Source organism: Gopherus evgoodei, chromosome 2 (assembly GCF_007399415.2).
Source record: "Gopherus evgoodei ecotype Sinaloan lineage chromosome 2, rGopEvg1_v1.p, whole genome shotgun sequence".
In the NCBI taxonomy this organism is placed as follows: Eukaryota; Metazoa; Chordata; order Testudines; family Testudinidae; genus Gopherus; species Gopherus evgoodei.
Genome location: NC_044323.1, coordinates 9659923 through 9683135, shown reverse-complemented (window position 1 = coordinate 9683135; position 23213 = coordinate 9659923). Strand labels below are relative to the sequence as shown.

Here is a 23213-nt window from a genome sequence, read left to right as displayed (position 1 = left end):
CAGAGCCTGAAATACCACATAGTGAACCAGCGGAGAACGGTTCACAATCAATGGAAACAGCCCCGTCACCTACATCGCTTCCAGAGGGACCAAGCCCAAGTTCACAACCCAAGGAGGAACTGATGTCTCCAGCCTCAAGGGAACAGTTCCAGGCTGAGCAGGAAGCAGATGACAGCCTTCAGAAAGCTTGGGTGGCAGCATGGAGCACCCCATCGCCTCTCAGCTCTTCTAACCAATCCCAGTTTGTTGTAGAACAAGGACTTTTATACAAGGAAACTCTTTCTGATGGACACCAGGAAGACTGGCGTCCTCAAAGACAGTTGGTAGTTCCAACAAAGTACCGGGTAAAGCTCTTGATCTTAGCTCATGATCATCCCAGTGGCCATTCTGGGGTGAACAGAACCAAAGACAGGTTGGGAAAGTCCTTCCACTGGGAGGGAATGAGCAAGGACATTGCTAATTATGTCTGGTCTTGTGAGGTGTGCCAAAAAGTTGGAAAGCCCCAAGACTAGGTCAAAGCCCCTCTCCAGCCACTCATAATTGAAGTCTCATTTCAGTGAGTAGCTGTAGATATTCTGGGTCCTTTCCCAAAGAAGACCCCCAGAGGAAAGCAGTACATACTCACTTTCATGGATTTTGCTACCCGATGGCTGGAAGCAGTAGCTCTAAGCAACACCAGGGCTATAAGTGTGTGCCAGGCCTTAGCAGACATTTTTGCCAGGGTAGGTTGGCCCTCCAATATCCTTACAGATTCGGGAACTAATTTCCTGGCAGGGACCATGAAAAACCTGTGGGAAGCTCATGGGGTGAATCACTTGGTTGCCACCCCGTACCACCATCAAAGCAATGGCCAGGTGGAGAGGTTTAAAGGAACTTTGGGGGCATGATACATAAATTCATAAATGAACACTCCAATGATTGAGACCTAGTGTTGCAGCAATTGCTTTTTGCCTACAGGGCTGTACCACATCCCAGTTTAGGGTTTTCACCATTCGAACTTGTGTATGGCCATGAGGTTAAGGGGCCATTACAGTTGGTGAAGCAACAGTAATGGGAGGGGTTTATGCCTTCTCCAGGAACTAGCAATCTAGACTTTGTAAGCAACCTACAAAGCACCCTCCGACACTCTTTAGCTCTTGCTAAAGAAGACCTAAAGGATGCTCAGGAAGAGCAAAAGGCCTGGTATGATAAACATACCAGAGAGCGTTCCTTCAAAGTAGGGGACCAGGTTATGGCCTTAAAGGCACTCCAGGCCCATAATATGGAAGCGTCATGGGAAGGGCCATTCACAGTCCAAGAGCGCCTGGGAGCTGTTAACTCTCTCCTAGCATTCCTCACCTCAAGCCTAAAGCCTAAAGTGTACCATGTTAATTCTCTAAAGCCCTTTTATTCCAGAGAATTAAAGATTTGTCAGTTTACAGCCCAGGGAGGAGATGACGCTGCGTGGCCTGAAGGTGTGTCCTACGAAGGAAAAAGTGACAGTGGCGTGGAAGAGGTGAACCTCTCCATGACCCTGGGACACCTGCAGCGACAGCAGATCAAGGAGCTGTGCACTAGCTTCACGCCAATGTTCTCAGCCACCCCAGGGCGGACCGAACGGGCATACCACTCCATTGACACAGGTAATGCTCACCCAATTAGAACCCCACCCTACCAGGTGTCTCCTCATGCCCAACCTGCTATAGAATGGGAGATCCAGGATATGTTACAGATGGGTATAAACTGCCTCTTTAACAGTGCATGGGCATCTCCAGTGGTTCTAGTTCCCAAACTGGATGGGGAAATATGCTTTTGCGTGGACTACTGTAAGCTAAATGCTGTGACTAACCCAGACAACTATCCAATGCCATGCACAGATGAGTTATTGGAAAAATTGGGACATGCCCAGTTCATCTCTACAATAGACTTAACCAAGAGGTACTGGCAAGTACCGCTAGATGAACCCGCCAAGGAAAGGTCAGCCTTCATCACCCATTCAGGGGTGTATGAATTTAATGTGCTTCCTTTCAGGCTGCAAAATGCACCCACCACCTTCCAAAGACTTGTAGATGGTCTGCTAGCAGGATTGGGAGAATCTGCAGTTGCCTACCTTGATGTGGCCATTTTTTCCGATTCATAGGCAGAACACCTGGAGCACCTGGAAAGAGTCTTTGAATGCATCAGGCAGGCAGAACTAACTGTTAAGGCTAAAAAGTGTCAAATAGGCCTAAACAGAGTGACTTATCTTGGACACCAGGTGGGTCAAGGAACTATCAACCCCTTACAGGCCAAAGTGGATGCTATCCAAAAGTGGTCTATCCCAAAGTCAAAGAAACAGGTCCAATCATTCTTAGGCTTGGCCAGATATTACAGGCGATTTGTACCACACTACAGCCAAATCGCTGCCCCACTGACAGACCTGACCAAAAAAACGCAGCCAAATGCAGTTCAGTGGACTGATGAGTGTCAAAAGGCCTTTAACCAGCTTAAGGCAACACTCACTTCTGACCCTGTGCTAAGGGCCCCAGACTTCGACAAACCATTCCTAGTAACCACAGATGCATCCGAGTGTGGTGTGGGAGCAGTTTTAATGCAGAAAGGACCGGATCAAGAATTCCATCCTGTCGTGTTTCTCAGCAAGAAATTGTCTGAGAGGGAAAGCCACTGGTCAGTCAGCGAAAAGGAATGCTATGCCATTGTGTACGCTCTGGAAAAGCTACGCCCATATATTTGGGGACGGCATTTCCAACTAGAAACCGACCATGCTGCGCTAAAGTGGTTCATATCGCCAAGGGAAATAGCAAAAAACTTCAGTGGAGTTTAGCTCTCCAAGATTTTGATTTTGAAATACAACACATTTCAGGAGCTTCTAACAAAGTGGCTGATGCCCTCTCCCGTGAAAGTTTCCCAGAATCAACTGGTTAAAAATTGTTCTTGGATGTGGAATATATTATTAGTTTTTATATTATCAGTAATATGTCTAAAGGTGCATGTGTTAACTCTGTTTTCTCCTAGAACTCCAGGAAGAAATTACATCCAGTGTGGAACCGGCTGTCCAACACTGTTATTTGGGGGGGCATGTCATAATTATAAAGGGAAGAGAACAGCCCTCCTGTGTACAATATTATAAAATCCCTCATGGCTAGAGACACCAAAATCCTTTTACCTGTGAAGGGTTAAAGAATTCAGGAAACCTGGCTGACCCCTGACCCAAAGGACCAATAAGGGGACAAAATACTTTCAAATCTTGGTGGGAGGAAGTCTGTTGTGTGCGCTCTTTGTTTTGGGGGTTGTTCGCCCTTGGGACTAAGAGGGACCAGACATCAATCCAGGCTCTTCAAATCTTTCTGAACCAGTCTCTCATATTTCAAACTTGTAAGTAACAGCCAGGCAAGGCGTGTTAGGTTTATCTTTGTTTTCTCAACTTGTAAATGTTCCTTTTTGCTGAGAGGATTTTACCTCTGTTTGCTGTAACTTTAAACCTAAGGCTAGAGGGGATTCCTCCGGGTTCTATGAATCTGATTACTCTGTAAAGTTATTTTCCATCTTGATTTTACAGAGATGATTTTTACCTTTCTTTAATTAAAAGCCTTCTTTTTTAAGAACATGACTGATTTTTCATTGTTTTAAGATCCAAGGGGATTGGATCTGGACACACCAGGAATTGGTGGGGGAAAGGAGAAGGGATGGATAAATTCTCCATGTGTTAAGATCCAAGGGGTTGGATCGGTGTTCACCAGGAACTTGGTGAAGAAGTCTCTCAAGGCTACCCAGGGAGGGGAAGGTTTTAGGGAGAAAGAGGGTGTTCCAGACACTGAGAAATCTGGATGGCGGCAGGGAAACCAGATCTAAGCTGGTAGTTAAGCTTAGAGGTGTTTATGCAGGTCCCCACATCTGTACCCTAAAGTTCAGAGGGGAGGAGGAACCTTGACAACTAGGTTTTCCTGTTTTGCCTTCTGGGTCTTCTATTGTTCCCTCTCTTTTTAAAATGCTGTCCCACTAGTGGAAATCTACTTGATAAGTTTTGCTATATTCATGCCTTGCATAAAGAGCCCAGAACTTTATTTATGCCAGCAATTAAGAAGTGACTTGTTAGCCAACATCTCAGACCGGCTGGTGTGAAATTTAATTTGTGCAATTAAATCCATGGATAGGGAAGCATGAAATGCCCATTATGAATTATTGTAATACTTAAAATAATATTGAAAAGGCAAAGGACACCTGAATGAAGTATTCAAAATTATGAAAGATATCAAGAAAATGGATCGGTCTTTCCTTTGTATTTTGCCTCATACTATGGAAGAGTAAGGACATTTCATGAAATATTTTATGACTGATAAATTGACATTAAAAAAGCAGTACACTGCATAAAGCATAGAAGGTAACAGGAAATACAGAATTCAGTGTCACTGCTGGATGCAGGTCATTGCACACATTTATATGCAAACTAAGGTACAGGTAAGGCAATAAGTCGATCCCCCGTTACTGTCAGGAGGATATTGTTGGATGTGCAGGCACATACAGTGAGGCATGGCTGGCTATGTGTATCAGAGGAGATTTTACCTTCCTCTTGAGCATGAGGGGTTGGTCATTTCCTGAGGCATGAGACCTGATCAGGTGCTGGTCCACACTACCACTTCAGTCGCTGTAACTTATGTCACACAGGGATGTGAAGAAGCCACCCCCCTGAGCAACACGAGCTACATCGACCTAAGCGGCAGGAGACTCTCCCCCTCCGAAATAATTTACGCCTCTCATGGAGGTGGAGGAATTATGCCAACAGGCAAGCTGCACCGGTGTAGCGTGGTAAGGAAGACTAGCCCTAAACGGTAACGTATATGTTCCTCCACGTTTTAAAAAAATTCTCATATCATTTCAAATGTCTCCATTATACTCTGTTGGTCCTTTGTCACGCACTGAAAAGCTACTGTTAGAATCTGAGGGCTGAGAACTGGCTCATTTAGGTTCTGAAGTTACAGAAAAGAGAGTCAGCTCCAAGTTCGCACACAGTTTGGTGTCCAAGAGTAAGCGTGGGCATCGTTTACAGCACTTCAGTGTCTCACTGCTTGATTTTGTACAATCAGACTGATAGCTGTGTAAGGGCTATGAAGTCCTCCTGGAGTGATTGGTACCTTCCAAATCATGCCTGCAGTTGTTTCCAGGAATATAAAATCTGAGGGCCTGCTCAAAACCCAAACCCTTATAGACTGTTGCTGCTAAGAGGACCCAGATGACTCAGCTATGTTTATCTCTGTAGGGATATACAATAATGTATTGATGGCAGTGATAGGCAGCAGTGTAAAAACTAACTATTGATAGAAATGAACAGGGTCTATACCTGTGACATTGTAGAGAGCTGACAATGCTTCACAATATCTTTCCAGCAGAACAGACAAGGGCAGGCTCACAGAGGATTCACAGTGCAGAACTAACTGGATGAACAAAAGGAAAAGAAAAAAAAAAACATACACAATAAACATTTATACTTAACAAGCAGCAAGAGAAGGACAGGATTCTGTCTCCTGGGAGCGTGATAATAATACCTGGCACTTTTATAGCAGTTTTAACTTATAGAATCGTAGAATAATATTAGGGTTGGAAGAGACCTCAGGAGGTCATCTAGTCCAATCTCCTGCTCAAAGCAGGACCAACCCCAACTAAATCATCCCAGCCAGAGCTTATCAATTGTGCAATTGTGGGTGAAGGCACTCCTGGGAGTTAGCAAATCAGTACAGGGATCGCTTCCACCCTCAGTAAAATGCAGCCACCTCTGAAGCGAAATGTGGCAGCAGTTTAACAGAGCACAGCAACAACACTACACAACAGTGTAGGACAGGACATGAAGAATATTGTATCCCACTGAACCAACAGGGGGAACTTAATGACTGCAGAATGTAAGTACAACGGTTTTTATCATGGAGTCTTTAATGTCTACATGTCATCAGAACTTCCTCTGAATGAGCGTTCCCTGACAACATCAGCCAGCTGTCCTCCATACAGCTATCCTTCTCTTTGAAAAAAAGAAAAAGACTGCCTATTTCCCCCTTTAGAATGATAAAATTCTCTCCCCGATACTTAAAATCTCCAAGGACAAAGTCAGGAGTCCTGCATGGCTCATTTCTACATCATAACTCAGGCAGTGATACTGTCAGCAGTACTTTCAGGAAAAGTCACAAGTTTGTTATGGGGGTGTAGTGAGGTGGTGTGGCTCCCCTCCCCCTCAGGGAGGGTCGAACCCCGTCAGTCATCCACAGGGGCGGGACCACTGGCCAGAAGTCCCGCCCCTCAAAGGGTCAGGCGGTGACCTGGAAGAATAAAAGCCGGGACCCAGCCTTCAGTTGCTGCTTGGCCACCGGCAGGAGCAGACGTGCCCGCCGCCGCTCGTGACTGGGAGGCTACCCAAGCCAGAGGTAGAGACCAGGAGCCGCCAGAGCTGCCTCGGCCCTACTACGACGAGGAGCCGCCAGAGCTGCCTCGGCCCTACTGCGGCCCCGAGGAGCCCCAAGACCAGGCGTGGCCCGAATTCCCCAAAACCCTACCGGACCTGCCGCCCAGCCCGGATTGGGAGGAACCGATGGTCCTGGACGTCTCCGGAACAGAGGCCCAGGACCAGGTAGGAATAGAGGGGGAATTAGGAAGTAGCCCGGGGGCAGCTGACTCCAGTCAGGCTGCAGAGCTACCGTTGCCCATGTCAGTGTGTTGCGGTCAGGACCCCACTGACCACTGGTAGAGGTGACAACCGCTACCAGGGCCCCGGGCTGGAACGCAGAGGAGTGGGTGGTCCTGCGTTCCCCCTGCCACCCGTAACCGGGTGGCAGATTCCCCCTCTTCCCAGTCAGAGAGGGCTGTTTAAACTGTGTTTGGTGCCCTGCCCGAACCAAGGGCTGGGCCCCCACGGACCTTGCCACTGCTCTGCCCTGCTCCAAAGGGCCAGGGCTGTGTAAACTGTGTTTGGTGCCCTGCCCGAACCAAGGGCTGGGCCCCCACGGACCTTGCCACTGCTCTGCCCTGCTCCAAAGGGCCAGGGCTGTGTAAACTGTGTTTGGTGCCCCGCCCGAACCAAGGGCTGGGCCCCCTTTGATTTTGTCACTGCTCTGACCTGCCAAAAGGCCAGAGCAGACTGTAATTGCAGGGAAGACATCGAGGCCGGTGTGACTCCCCTCCCCCTCAGGGAGGGTCGAGCCCTGGTGGAACCTGTCTACAGGGGGGAAGAATAAAAGTCACAGAATGGTACTGCGAGACCACCAGCCCTCATGGCCATTCATCTGTTTTCACTTGAACAAAATCAGAATACGTTTCAGTTAAGGAAGAGCTTGATGTACCACACAAGCAACCTACACAGCTGAGATCTGGTGTAGGGAGTAATTTCACTGTAAGTCTTCTTGCGGCAAGAGGCACAGGGTTGTAATACATTCCTTCTCCATCTCACTATCCCCATGTAAACTAAAGCTGCACAGCTCTCCTCTAATAATATCAGAAGGGTAGCCGTGTTAGGCTGGATCTGTAAAAGCAGCAAAGAGTCCTGTGGCACCTTACAGACTACCAGAAGTTTTGGAGCATGAGCTTTCGTAGGTGAATACCCACTTCAGATCAGCCACACCATCACCGGTTCATTCAACTGCACATCCACCAATGCAATATACACCATCATATGCCAGCAATGCCCCTCTGCTATGTACATCGGCCAAACTGGACAGTCTCTATGGAAAAGGATAAATGGACACCAATCAGATATTAGGAATGGCAATATACAGAAACCTGTAGGAGAACACTTCAACCTCCCTGGCCACACAATAGCAGATCTTAAGGTGGGCATCCTGCAGCAAAAAAACTTCAGGACCAGACTTCAAAGAGAAACTGCTGGTTTCAGTTCATCTGCAAATTTGACACCATCAGCTCAGGATTAAACAAAGACTGTGAATGGCTTGCCAACTACAAAAGCAGTTTCTCCTCCCTTGGTTTTCACACCTCAGCTGCTACAAGAGGGCCTCATCCTCCCTGATTGAGCTAACCTCATTATCTCTAGCCTGCTTCTTGCTTGCATATATATACTTGCCCAATGAAATTTCCACTACATGTATCCGACGAAGGGGGTATTCACCCACGAAAGCTCATGCTCCAAAATGTCTGTTAGTCTATAAGGTGCCACAGGACTCTTTGCTGCTCTTCTCTAATAGGTCACCTATGACTTAAGCAGCAACTAGAGGGTGTGAAAAGGTAGCAACAAATGGGTCTTTTGCACTAATGAATTTAGCAAGCTGCTTATACTAGTTGGTAGATATTAGCTGAAGTGATTTAACTTCAAATTGTTCAAAGCCATACAACATGGGTGAGAACTTTGCTTAGCCTCCTAACAAGACAGTATTTCTTTAGACATCCGACAAAAACAACCAGGATTTTAAGGAATACACTTAATACTGAGGCCAAAGAATCAAATCTCATTTTCACCCCCAAAAGGAGAAATAAATTACTGCACATTGCAGGCTCAGCAGAGGTAGCTCCCAGAACAATACATGTAAATGATCAGTAGATGGCAGCCAGTTTTTAATACTTCAGGGAATAATAGCATTGCTTACGGAATGCCATAACAAAAGAAAAGGAGAATGAAAATATTCAAAAGTGACAAATTACTGAAAGACACCGCTGGGCCGTGAAATCAAACCATTCTGACTCTTTATGAGGGTATATAATACCTTGAGAATTCACAAAATGCCTTCCATCTTCTATTCAAGTCGAGCGAGAGACACAGCTCTGACCTCGGGGAAAATAACATATCCACTGATGGTTTACATTACATTTAGGAGCTTCATAATGTGTTCAATGATTGTAAAACACCATCTGTATTACTGACTTCCTTGTTGCGTAACAAGGAGAAATGGAATAAATGATGGTGAAAATATGAGCTCCTCAGGAACATTAATACATTAAAAACTTTCATTCCTTTTAAAATAGTTTTGTATTTTTCTTGGTATTTTTCAGAATGAAAATTCTTTAAACACACACAAACCAACCAACCCCTTCCAATATTTTTATTTCCATTGAGTGACAAAAGTATGGTCTGATTCTGACACTACTAAATAACAAAATTACTCTGCATCAACAATAAATAAAAAATAGTTTATATAGTGCTTTCTACCAGTAGATCTCAAAGTGCTTTCCAAAAGAGACCAGTATCATTATTAGGGCCCTACCAAATTCCCCGTCGATTTTGGTCAATTTCACAGTCATAGGATTTTAAAAATGGTAAATTTCAAGATCTCAGCTATTTAAATCTGAAATGTCACAGTATTGTCATTGTAGGGGGTCCGGACCCAGTAAGGAGTTTTGTGTGTGTGGAGAGGGGGTTGCAAGGTTATTATGGAGGAGTTGCGGTACTGCTACCCTTACTTCTGCACTGCTACTGGTGGTGGCGCTGCCTTCAGAGCAGGGCAGCTGCAGGGCAGTGGCTGCTGCCTGAGAGTCCAGCTCTGAGGCAGAGCCACTGACAGCAGCAGCACAGAAATAAGGATGGCCTGGTACGGTATTGCCACTCTTGCTTCTGCACTGCTGCCTGCAGGTGGGGCCCTCAGTCAGCAGCCGCCACTCTCCAACCACCCAGCTCTGAAGCCAGCAGGGCAGAAGTAAGGGTGGAAATATCGCAAACCCCCCCTCATAACCCTGCCCCTTCAACTCCCTTTTGGGTCAGGACCCCCAATTTGAGAAACGTTGGTCTCCCCCGTGAAATCTGTATAGTATATGGTAAAAGCACACAACAGACCAGATTTCACAGCGGGTGGAGGGAAGGGAAGGAGACCATATTTCATGGTCTATGATGCGTTTTTCATGGCCGTGAATTTGGTAAGGCCCTAATTGTTATCTCCATTTTACAGATGGGGAAAGTGAGGCATAGAGCAGTGAAGTGAGTTACCTAATATCATCAGGAGGCCAGTCCGTTTATATTCATTTGTTCTTGTGTCCACATTAGTACTGAGCTTAAATAATTCCTCTTCCTCCCTGATATTTATCCCTCTGATATATTTCTAGAGAGAAATCATCTCTCTTCAGCCTTCTTTTGGTTAGGCTAAACAAGCCAAGCTCTTTCAGTTTCCTTTCATAAGACAGGTTTTCCATTCCTCAGATCATCCTAGGAGCCCTTCTCTGTACCTGTTCCAGTTTGAATTCATCTTTCTTAAACATAGGAGACCAGAACTGCACACAGTATTCCAGATGAGGTCTTACCAGTGCCTTGTATAACAGTTCTAACACCTCCTTACCTCTACTGGAAATACCTCGCCTGATGCATCCCAAGAACGCATTAGCTTTTTTCACGGCCATATCACATTGGCGGCTCATAGTCATCCTGTGATCAACCAATACTCTGAGATCCATCTCCTCCTTTGTTACTTCCAACTGATGTGTCCCCAGCTTATAACAAAAATTCTTGTTATTAATCCCTAAATGCATGACCTTGCACTTTTCACTATCAAATTTCATCCTATTACTATTACTCCAGTTTACAAGATCATCCAGATCTTCCTGTATGATATCCCAGTCCTTCTCTGTATTGGCAATACCTCCCAGCTTTGTGTCATCCGCAAACTTTATTAGCACATTCCCGCTTTTTGTGCCAAGGTCAGTAATAAAAAGATTAAATAAGATTGGTCCCAAAACTGATCTCTGAGGAACTCCACTAGTAACCTTCCTCCAGCCTGACAGTTCACCTTTCAGTAAGGCCCGTTGTAGTCTCCCCTTTAACCAGATCCTTATCCACCTTTCAATTTTTATATTGATCCTCATCTTTTCCAATTTAACTAACAATTCCCCAGGTGGAACCGTGACAAATGCCTTACTGAAATCAAGGTAAATTAGATCCACTGCGTTTCCTTTGTCTAAATAATCTGTTACCTTCTCAAAGAAGGAGATCAGGTTGGTTTGGCACGATTTAACTTTTGTAAAACCATGTTGTACTTTGTCCCAATTACCATTGACCTCAATATCCTTAACTACTTTCTCCTTCAAAACTTTTTCCAAGACCTTGCATACGACAGATGTTAAACTAACAGGCCTGTAGTTACCCGGATCACATTTTTTCCCTTTCTTAAAAATAGGAACCATGTTAGCAATTCTCCAGTCATATGGTACAAAACCTGAGTTTACTGATTCATTAAAAATTCTTGCTAATGAGCTTGAAATTTCATGTGCCAGTTCCTTTAATATTCTTGGATGAAGATTATCTGGGCCCACCAATTTAGTCCCATTAAGCTGTTCGAGTTTGGCTTCTATCTCAGATGTGGTAATACCTACCTCCATTTAGCCTTGAAATTAGATGAAGGTTTCTAACCATCAGAGAAGTGACGTTCTGGAACAGTATTCCAAGGGGAGTAGTGGGGGCAAAAGACATATCTGGATTCAAGACTAAGCTTGATAAATTCATGCAGGGAATGGTAGGATGGGATAGCCTAATTTTGGCAATTAATTGATCTTTGACTATGAGCGGTAAATATGCTCGATGGGATGTTAGATGAGGTGGGATCTGAGATACTACAGAGAATTCTTTCCTGGGTGAGTCTTCCCATATGCTCAAGGTTTAGCTGATCACCATATTTGGGGTCAGGAAGGAATTTTCCTCCAGGGCAGATTGGCAGAGGCCCTGGGGTTTTCACCTTCCTCTGCAGTGTGGGGCACAGGTCACTTGCTGGAGGATTCTCTGCACCTTGAAGTCTTTAAACCATGATTTGAAGACTTCAATAACTCAGACACAGATTAGGGGTTTGTTATAGGAGTGAGTGGGTGGGATTCTGTGGCCTGTGCTGTGTAGGAGGTCAGACTAGATGATCATAATGGTCCCTTCTGACCTTAAAGTCTACGACTCTATGACTCTGAAGGATCCAGGATTAGAACACTGGTCTCCTGAGTCCCCATCAAATAGGCCACACTGCCTCCCTGTAGTGGTACTGGAATGACTGAAGCCGTGCGGCAGAGCTGGGTTTTACTTCAAGGACTTGGTTTAGATAGTATCAAGGGTAGCCATGTTAGTAGATCTCAACACTCAATGGAAAGGGACAAATAAGCAGGCTGGTAGCAGGGTCTGAGTGAGGGAAGATATCAGCGTCTTAAGGGCCTAACTGGCTCCTACTACTTCAGTTGACTGCCTGTTCTCCTCAAGGGGGTTCAGGGAAGCAGCAGGAAACAGGAAGCTCCCTGAGAAGCTGGTGTTAATCAGTCCAGGCTCCTGGGGGTGTTAGCGAGGTACATAAGAGGCTCCTCCTCCTCTCTCCCTGCAGCTCCTGTTGCTTTCTGTTATTCTCTCTCACCTTTTCTCCTGCCTGCCTGTTATGTCTCTTGTGCCCTCCTTCCTCCAGCACAGCACTCCACCATCTCTGTGCATCTGGAGCAGAGAGAATACATCTGCACCAGCCACAGACAAAATTTTCTACACTCCCCCCCACAGTCTGGCATCTGAGGCGGCCACCTCAATTTGCCTCATGATAAGGCGATCCCTGCCCAAACAAATCTATTAGTCTTTAAGGTGCCACCGGACTCCTCATTGGTTTTTTTGCTTTAGATAATGTACTATAAATACTGTGGCAGAGCTCTGACCTTGCTCTTGTGGGTCCTGTGCTTCTAGGTGGTTTATGCTAGCCTCAGTGGCTCACTGTGACCCTCCACGTAGCCCTTCTCTCTCTAGGGCCAGGGTTACAGTCTACTGAGCCCTCTTCATCATAGGCCTGCCAGAAGGTTGATGAGAGAACTCCCACAGTCTCTGTTCAGCCTCCAGTCCCGACAGGGGCCTGACTTCCTCCGCCCCACCCCAGGAGATGTTCCTGTAGTGGTGGGTTGGGGGGAACCCAGGCCGGCCTGCTACTCCAGGTTCTGGCCCAGGGACCCTAATGGCAGCAGTTGCTGGCAGCCAACCTTTCACTGCCAAGGTTGCTATATTTCCCTGGGCCACTTCCCCACAGATCTCCTGCTTCTCCCTTCTTCACCTTTACCTTAGGGCTCCTTTAACGATGGTCTGAGGGTGTCTTCAGTAACAAGTCCTTCAGCCACACTTCCTCTCCCCTGGCTCTTCCCTGTCTGACTGGCGTGAGCCCTTTTTATAGTATCAGCAGGGCCTTAATTAGAGTCAGGTGGTCGCATTAACCGAATGGCCTCACCTGACTCTTTGCAGGTTAATTACAGTCAGCTGTTCTCATTAGCCTGGAGCAGCCCCTGCTCTGGTCAGTCAGGGAACAGAAAACTGTTAATCCAGTGGCCAGTATATCTGCCTTCTGCTATTCTGCTGTACCGAACTGGCCTGGGTCTATCACAATACACTGTATGTGCAGCTGTCCAATTTTTGTGTGACAATAGGAGAGTCCAGACAGCATTAGAGATTTCATAATATGTGTAGGAAGAAAAAGGTTGAACGTCATGTTTGTTTTAGGATCAACTTTTGGTTCACTTGGCTAGCGGGGAAAAAAATCTTGCACAGATGTTGTATTACTTTTGCTTCCATTTCTAGCCCAGTTATCCTAATAAATGGGCTTCTTGTGTGTGACTTTTATTTAGCAAGAAATAAAGGAAAAGTATAAAGTTTGCAAAGGAACACACAGAAAAGTGCAGATGGGAAAACTGGTAAAATAACTCAACTTCAGAGGAAAAAGTCTTCAGTCAGGTAGTATTTTAAAGATACAGAGGGGTGGGAATGATTGTATAAACATCCAAATATGAAATGTTTTCAGTTATTAAAATTTTAATCTGTTCTAGCCCCATTTTAAGAGAGAAAGCAAATACTGAAATTCCTCTCTTCAGAAAAACATTGGTGAAGACTCTCGCCTATCTTCTTCCAATCCATTCACTGAAAGGCTCCTAGACTCAGACCCATTTTCTTTGTATTTTGAAAAACAACCCGACCTTGGATGCTTGGGCAGAGACAGTGTTTTCTGTCCTACAAGACAGGACATTTATGCAGCAAGCCCAAGCAGAGTGTTAGTTTCCAGTGTTCAGACTCTTCCTGGGAGCACAGATTGAGTTTAGTTATTTTTGAAAGAGTGAAACTTGAGCTGACTTGGTCCTACAGCTATAATTGCTCCACTGAGAATATTTGAATGCTATAGGTATCGACAGGAAGGTCTAGTTTAATAGGCTGTAGGGGGAGATTTTGACAGCCCAGCAAAAAGCCTCAGCCACTGCCAGTAACTGGAATATCGACTGTTACACTGATTGCCAAAAGCAGCTAAGCTATAAGGCCTCTGCAGCAACCTTGGCATAATTAGGCAAGCCAGGAGGAGATGGGGGTGACCATAAGGGTGACCTGTGCCATCCTGTCTTGCTTCTTTTAATCTACTGAAGTATGCAGTTTTGAAAAACAGGAAGTCTGTTTATATTTGACTTCTGGTGTGTGTTTGTCAGGGCCCACAAGACTACAGACTCTGCAAAAACATATCTGTTCAACTAATGGCTGGAAACTTCCTGTTTAACTCTTGCTTAACTTTTTTTTTGGGGGGGAGGGTTGTTTTTTGATTGACAACTATGTCACACTAACACGCATAAAAGGGGAGAAAAGTCCAAGTTAGATAGACTTCATGGACCTATCTTAAGATCCCCAGCAGCAGATGGAAGGCTGGCTACCAGAAGCCTGTTGCTGAACCACTCAAACATCACTCCAGACTTTGGGGTAAATATAGGTTTGGGGTGCTTTACTAGCCTGGTGCAGGCACGTGTATGTGCGTGAGACTAAATAAAGTAAAAGCTTTAAGTGAAAGCACTCTTGTTTGCACTGTTTATACCACCCCCTTATCAAATGGATGTACTGTGTCCCCATTGATTTATATCCTGACACTGCCTTGCAGACAGTAAAATTATCAAGAGCTCTGGGTTCAGAAAACCCCAGGTAACAAGGCCAAATTCCTGTTTGGTGCACTGCCACTGCATTTGACTGCTTATGTTTCAAGATATATGGCTGTGCAGCCTCAGCTGGAGGTCCCCATGGGACCAGATCCAGCTCAGCGACATCCTCTGTGTTGCCCACCTTTTACATTTTGAATTTTTTTAGCCTACTGAAATTCCCCTCTCTGAATTCCTCCCTCCTTGAACTGCCACAGGAATATCTTTGTGCATCCCTAGTTCTGGGACCAACAAGGGCTCCCTTTTCCACCCATTTAGGCTTCAGATATTAGCATATAAGATTAGGTGCCAATCCTGATGCTGGATCTATGCAGGCAGGAGCTTCACTGAAGGCAAAGGAGCTGTGCTCAGATCCCGATGCAAGACTGGAGCCTTCAATGATCAAGGTTCCAACAAGCAGTACCCTTCCATTTGTTACAAAGCCATTTATACTACATTATATGCAAAAAATGTAGATCATGATTAGAGCTGGGCAAGTAACTGATTTTTTTGGATCAGCCCAAAACAAAAAAAAATTCAATTTTTTCAACAAACATTAAAAAAAATCAATTTAAGGTTGCACAAACATAAAAATGGCCATACTGGGTCAGACCACTGTTCCATTTAGGCCAGTTTCCTGTCTCTGACACTGGCCAACACCAGAGCTTCACTGGGAGTGTACAGAACAGGGTAGTTGAAGAGATTCACCCTGTTTTCCCCTTCCAGCTTTTGACAATCAGAGGTTTAGGGTCGCCCCAAGCATGGGGTTGTGTCCCTGACCATCTTGGCTAATTGCCACTGATGGATCTATCCTCCATGAGCTTATCTAGTTCATTTTTGAACCCAGTTATACTTTGGCCCTCCCAGCATCCTCTGGCAATGAGTTCCACAGATTGACTGTGCATTGTGTGAAGAAATACTTCCTTTTGTTTGTTTTAAACTTACTGCATATTAATTTCATCAGGTGTCCCCTGGTTTATGTATTGTGGGAAAGAGTAAATAACATGTCTCCATTTACTTTTCCCACACCATTTATAATTTTATAGAATTCTATCCTATCCCCCCTTAGTTGTAAAAACCCTAATCTTTTAGTCTCTCCTCATATGGAAGCTGTTCCATACCCTTTATCAATTCTGTTACCCTTTTCTGAATCTTCCTAGTTCCACTGTATCATTTTTTTGAGATGGGGCAACCAGAACAGGACACAGTATCCAAGCTGTGGGCACACCACGGATCTATAGAGTAGAATTACATTACCTGTCTGGTTTTCTATCCCTTTCCAAATAGTTCCTAACTTACTGTACTCCTAAGGGAGTTCTGCACCAAAATATTAAAAATTCTGCAAATTTTGTCAATAAATAAATGTGGAGGCTCTAGCATGGCAGTGGGGAGCAGATCACTCTGTGGCCCCCTCCCCCGGGACATGGACTTGGTGGTAAGATTGCACTTGACCCTGACAAGCACAACGGCCAGTCCTGCCCCAGAAACACCTCAGGCCCTTCCCCTCCACAGGTGCACCAAGATAGTAAGTGAGAGGGACAGAGTTTCACATGAATGCCCAGCCCAGCACACCAATCCATCTGTGGAGCAGGCAGGCTCAGTCTGACAGGATCCAAGTGTGAAGTGGCTTAGTGTGGAGGGGATCCGGCTGCAGCGTGAGAGGGTTCTGTGTGGGGCAATCTGGGTGCAGATGACTCAGTGGGGGTCTGGGTGTGGGGGGAAATCTGGATGCACAGGGGTTTGTTGCAGAGTTCTGGGTGCAGGGGAAATGGGACTCTGTGGGGTGTTCAGGTGAAGGTGGTTGGAGCTCATGGGGGGGGGTCTGAAGATGGGGGCACTGGGGTTGGCAGGAGGGCCTGGGTGCGGGGCAAGTGGGGTTTGCTGGGTGGAGGTCTAGGTGCAGCTAGTTGGGGCTCAGTGGGGTGGGAGTTCGAGTGCAGGGGGTGGTCTGGGTCCAGGGGGCTCTGGATGCATGGAGGTTGGGCAGATAGGAGAGCAGCTCCCTGTATAATGACCCTTCCCCCTGTAGCTGAGGAGCAACAGGTGCAGGAAACTGTAGGGGAAGAGATTCCTGCAGCTGGGAAAGGTTTCAGGGGGGTGGATCACACCTGGCCCTGGCAGGGAAGCGGAAGTCCTGTCTTCTCCCTCCCCCAGCCCAGCCAGGACTAGCAGATGAGCCCAGCACAGGATAGGAGCCATCTGCCAGGGTGTCCTCAGCCCGGCCCTCTCCCCACACAGTGATTTACCTCTTTGCTGGCTGCTTCAGGTGCCCAAACTGATGTGCTCACACTGCTGGGGAGGGGCACATGACCACTCTTGCGGCTTTCCTTTGCTTCTGTCATTTTCTGCTGAGAAGCAGAGAAATCTGCAGCGGGCATGACTTCTACATGCACGCAGTGGTGCAGAATTCTCCCAGGAGGAATACTGGTAGCCTTTCTGACTTCTGCTGTGCATTAAGCTGAATTTTTCAGAGAACTATCCACTAACAAAACATTTTGTTTGACCCAAAATGAAACGTTTTATTTTCTTTGAGGCTTTTTATTACCTTTAAAAAATGAAATGGAAGTAAAGGTCTAAACAAAAAGACACTGTAAAAGTAAACATTTTGTTTCAAAAATGTCAAAACAAAACATTCAAACTTGTTCAGGATGTTTGTTTTCAACTGAAACCATCTGATGAATTCAACATGAAATCAAAAAATGTTTCAGCATTTTTCACCAAATCTGCATTTTGCAGTGAAAAATGTTTTGTCCAATTTTTTTTTGCTCATCTCTAATCACAACAGTTCTTTGGGACCTCTGCAGTTTATTTTTTTGGCAAAACAAGATCAACTGACCCTCTGTCTAAAGCAATATTTTTGGATGGTTTTAGATCACAAAACATGCAATAATCATAGTCTCCATGGGTCTACTTTCCAGAAGGTCCTTCATTCTCAGAAAGTGAAAAGAGGCTTTGTTACAATCACTTTACATGGTCAGTAGATTGAAAGTTGTTTATCAAGCTCTTGTTCAGCTTTTCAAATCCACTTCCTGACAGCAACACTTGGTGTTCTAATTCAGAGAGCCCCCTCAGCAAGAATGGGATTGGAGATGATTCCACTCAGAAATCTTATCAAAGGGGTGAGCTCTGTGCATCTGTAATGGATTGTGAAAAGGGTCATTTCTTATCTGTCACAAAGTGAAGATTCCTGTTCCTCTTTCCAATTGCTACATTTGGATTCCCTGCTTCCCATTGGAACAGGCCACTGGACAGGCTCTCAAGTATCAGAGGGTAGCCGTGTTAGTCTGGATCTGCAAAAGCCGCAAAGAATCCTGTGGCACCTTATAGACTAACAGACGTTTTGGAGCATGAGCTTTCGTGGGTGAATACCCACTTCCTCAGTTTCATCTGGGGAAGTGGGTATTCACCCACGAAAGCTCATGCTCCAAAACGTCTGTTAGTCTATAAGGTGCCACAGGATTCTTTGCTGCTTGGACAGGCTCTGAAACTCTGCAGATACCAAAGTCATCCAGAGAAAAGCTTTGTACTTCTACACCAGCCATGTGTTCCTGATGACTCTCCTCCCCCAATTCCCGGGCAGTCGTGCTACCTTAGCCAGCCAACAGCTACCTCTAGGATCCACCCATAGGATCGTACTCATAGCATGTAATATAACCTAGCATCTGGCTGTCTGACTTGTTAAAGAAAATCTCCCCTGAGCGTGTGCGCGTATGAGGGAGAACGTTATGAAATTCCCCTAGTCCTGGCTATCCACTCCTGCAGCCCACCCACAACCTGCCCTTCTCTGTTCTCTCATTGCCGAGTCCCTAACCATCTTCCCCAAGACTCTGACACACAGGTGGCAGAGCTCTTTTCAGCATCGGCGGTAAAGAGCAATGCATGGAGCAACACCCTTTGTGGTAGAAAGACCTCAGTGATGATGCAAAAATGATAATACAATTATTACAACTTATTTTTTTAATATTAGGCTGTTACAAATTTGTTTGCACCTTTGACTATTAAGATATAGCTAAAGTATGTTAAAAGCAGGATGCATGGAAATATACTAGTAACTGTGTACGTTTTAGTTAGTTATGTTATAAAATATTCAGGCTGATTAAAGACATTGCAGGAAGTTTGTTTTCTGTCACCCCAAAACAAGCCAAATATCAGGGCGATCGCCTTTCTTTGCCATAAAACCACGTTTATAACTGCAAAGAGTTTCTTAGCTGTCCTGTTCTAGATAACTCTTGTATAAAATACCAGTTTGGTACAGCTGGTACCAAGAAAACAAACCGCGAAAAACATGAATGCTTTAGGAAAGAATGTGATTGTGAAAAGAAATTTAGGGTTGTGTTGTCAGAGCAATAAATTTAGGGGTGAAGTTGAGCTTTTTCACCCTCCAAAGAAAAACTAAGTAAACCCACATAAAGAACTGCAGAAATATACTTGTTGAAATGAATTTAATAATTACTGGAAATTTTTCATTCAGAATAGCTTCTAGGAAAAAATGTGTCATTGGAAACGTTTTAAACCTTTCTTCATTTCTTCAATGGCAAATCATTTTGAACGGCATATCTGCAAGTATTTTAACTAAATGCACAGCATCTAATGTAATTTTCTAATATGATTGTTAAGTAAATGGTAAAATGCTTTCTAACAATCTTTCCAAACTAATTACTCATGAAAGAAGCCATTTCAGTATAGAATATTTGTATTAATTACAATATTTGTACTAATTACTGACAGTGCTCAAGCGACCCCCTCACCCAACTCAGGATGACAAGAAGAATCAGCTTGCCAAAAACTGTCATACAGAATCAACAACTTCTTAAAGAAAGACTTTAGCGTAAATAGTTATTAAAGAATTATTTAATTTTAAAGGATTGTTTTGAGAATTGTTAAACTCTAATGAAACTGAAAGAATATCAGAGAAAGTGGACTGAATACAAAGAAAGTTAAATTCTAAACTTCTGTGAATCTCCTGCCACAAAGACAAACGAAATAGAACTGTAAAGAAAGAAGGTACATATATGCACATATATGCATTAACAAACTACATATTCATATGATGAAGAGGCTCCTAAAGACAACTCATGAAGGTACTTAACAAAAAAAAAAGAATGTCAGCATCCAGCTTTGAATCTAAACAAGCCCGAAAGAGGTGTGTTTTCCTACAGTTTCCATCAAAATAGGAAGAAGAGTATAAAAGCTCTGAAGAGAGCACCCATCTCACATGTTCCCTGCTACCATGCTCAAAACACGCACATTGCTCATCAACTTATCCTGTCCATCTCTACAAGCAAGCTACAGACAGCTAAGAAAAGCAGAGAAAAGACCCAAGAAGAAACCAACCCAAGGAAAACTTCTCTGGGACTTCAATACTGGACTGGTGAGAAGTTAAGATACTGCCACAGGACTAGATTTAAAACTCTTGTAAAGATTTTAGTAGGATATGGAAATACTATTGTAACTTAAGATACTAACACTTCTGCCTATTAATTAATAAGTATTCTTGGAGAGGATACAGGAGCTAAACATTGGCAGAGGTGAAAGTAAGCTGGTCCGGTCTGGTATGGCACAGCATACTGGCAAGAGCCAGTACGCTGTGTCGGATTGGACCAGCTTCCCCAGGCTGGTGATTTAAAGGGCCTGGGACTTCCTGTGGCGGCCCCGGGCCCTTTAAAGCGCTGCCCGAGCCCCACTGCTGGAGGCCCGGGGGCATGGCGGCAGGGCTCCACTGGCGATTTAAAGGGCCCGAAGCTCCACTGCACTAGTGGTGGCTGGAGTCCCAGGTCTTTTAAATCATCCCTGAGCCCCCAGCTGCCTCTGCAGCTGGCTCCGGGGGGGTGATTTAAAGGCCCTGGGGCTCCCAGCCAGAGCCAGAGCCCCTGGGCTGTTAAATCTTAATTTAAAGGGCCTGGGTATTTAAATGTCCCGCCTCTTCCAGTCAAGCCCACACCTCTTCCGGCTGAGGCCACACCCCTTGCTCAGGACTCAAGTGTACTGGTAAGTCCTTTATGTTACTTTCACCCCTGAACATTGGTAAACAGAGAAACAGTGGAATTTAATTAAACATTCTTGATATTTGTAATTGGCCTGTCTCAAGGCAGCTCCTTAAATAGCATCTTCTAAGTAACTGAAAGATTTCCTTCAGTTTCATAGGATCTGGCTAAGATTACATACTTTGCCCAAGTATAAACTGTTTAAGTTATCAATGATATGCCAAACAGGACCCACCTGCCCTTTAACAAATTTTGCTCACTTATAAACAGTGAGATCCTAAGCTGGGCTCACAGTTAATTTAGGAAAATATATACTTTGGTCTTAACTTTCCACACAAAGAACACCCCCAGAAGTCATTCATTCTTAATGATGAAATGTCTCTTAAACTCCCCAGAGAGAGACACAGAAGAGATTGTAATGGGAGTAACTAGTTTCTCAAGTGTGTTCTGTCATTTGTATTGGTTTAAAGCTTCCCCCCACCCACCCCCCGCAGCTTTCTTTAATAATAAAATAGCCATGGTTAAAGACTGATTATTTTGCTTTGTTTTAATTGTTGTGTCCTCTAGGTATGTGTAATACTGAGAGTCACATCCCTGAACTGGCAATCAGACAAACAGTGACTAAGAGTCTACCCTTTCTTGTTTCTCTAAACTAAACATATTTGGTAATTTTTTAAATAAAATTACTTGGCATCCAGCAATTTAAAATTACCTCTTTATATCCCACGCTTTGGTCAGATCAAGAGGCAACAACTGGAACAACTTTAAAACATAGGTTGCATGCACCTAATCAATCAGCAGATGCTTTTCATTTTCAAGGCCCACACCTGCAGGTATTGCAGATGCAGAAATCCTATTGGCTGTAATAATATTTCTGGAGGTGGCATGGCTTCTAAGTTGAGCCCTTTGTTTATATTTAAGCTCCACTGAAATCTCTCTTTAGTATTGAGTCCTGTGTTATCTTGTAGGTTTGATCTGCAGGACTCAAATCAGCAAGGACATTCTCTTTTTTTTTTTTTTTAAATGAGCCAAGTAATAAGAAATTAATTCAAGAAATCCCCCTAACTCAAAGACAGTTTTTAACCTCATTAATGCTAATCTCTCCAGTCACAAGGAGATCAAGTGGTCACTTGAAGATAAGTCCCCGCTTTCCAAAACACACAGAGGTGAACAAAATCCAAAAGGAGCTGCTCAGAGCAACGGAGCAATGAAATATAAAAATTGCTATTTTATGTCCAGAGCAGCACAGGTTAGTGGAGCAGTGTTTTCCTTCCCTCTGGAAACACAATTAGGGAAAGAGTACAGTCTGACAAAAGCAAAGCCAAGCCCGCTGATTGAGCATCTTCTCCCATGACAGCAGAGCTGTGGAGGTCTGTAGATGAGCAGACGGACCCCTGCGGCATTGCCTGCTGATCTCAGGGAATTAGCTTGATTTCCAGCCTCCAGAGCGCCCTCTGCAGGGCAGTGATGTGCCTGTCCTCTGGCCCCTGTGTCCCTCCCTGGACCTGGTGAACTTTTAGCTGGGGTGCTATCCCCAAGCAGTAACCCCTTTCTCTTACAGTCTCCCCTCCCTGGGGAACCCCCACCCACTATCCCCACCTCACCTCAGTATAAGGCTACTGACAGTCATTGTCTAGCCCCACACCCTGGGGCAGACTGCAGTATCAGCCTACTCGTCACTAGCAAGGAGGGTTTGGACCTGCTACCCTGGTCTACCCCTGGGCTGCCCTCAGCAACTACTAGTACCCCTTGGCCTTCTGCTAGGCCACAGCCTGGGGCTTTCCAGGCTAGAGCTCCCCAGTCCTGCTTCACTCAGGTACTCTGTCTAACTCCCTGCAATCAGGCACTTCTCCTTCTACAGGCAGAGGGAGACTGTCCTTCTGGCTTCCCAGGCCTTCTTATAAGGCCCTGTTGCTCAGTTTGGGGTGTGGCCCAAGCTGCAGCCACTTCCCTCAATCAGCCAGAGTTTTACCGTGCCCAGCCCCAGCCCTCTGCAGAGCTTTTCCAGCTCCTTTCAGGCTGGAACGGGTGGTCACCTCGCCATAGGGTCCATACGGCTTTTTGCAAAATCTAATGAGGTTTATACCATCCCGATTTCCATTATCCACTTATGTTTTCTTTCACTGAACACCTATGTCGGAATGAGTGGCTCTTTAAAATGCAGGCCATATGCCAGTAGCCCAGCATAGGAAGTCTTCCTCACATGGGCATGCTGATGTACCTCAGCCGTGGTTCCAAGAATGCCTGAACCTTCTGAACCTACTAACCCAAGCCTGCTAATATAGCCGCACTTTGCAGAATGTAGTCATTTGATTCTGTAAACCAGGGGTAGGCCACCTATAGCATGTGTGCTGAAGGCGGCACGCAAGCTGATTCTCAGTGGCACTCACACTGCCCGGGTCC

The 23213-nt window shown here is 45.1% G+C and overlaps 1 protein-coding gene across 1 annotated transcript in view; it reads right to left on the bottom strand.

Annotated features, from left to right (window-relative positions):
• CRHR2 (corticotropin releasing hormone receptor 2) overlaps positions 1-23213 on the bottom strand; it is a 280023-nt gene that overhangs the window by 245644 nt on the left and 11166 nt on the right. Inside the window, 1 exon segment of the mRNA XM_030549973.1 lies at positions 5318-5411. Coding sequence (XP_030405833.1) covers positions 5318-5411 — 94 coding nt within the window.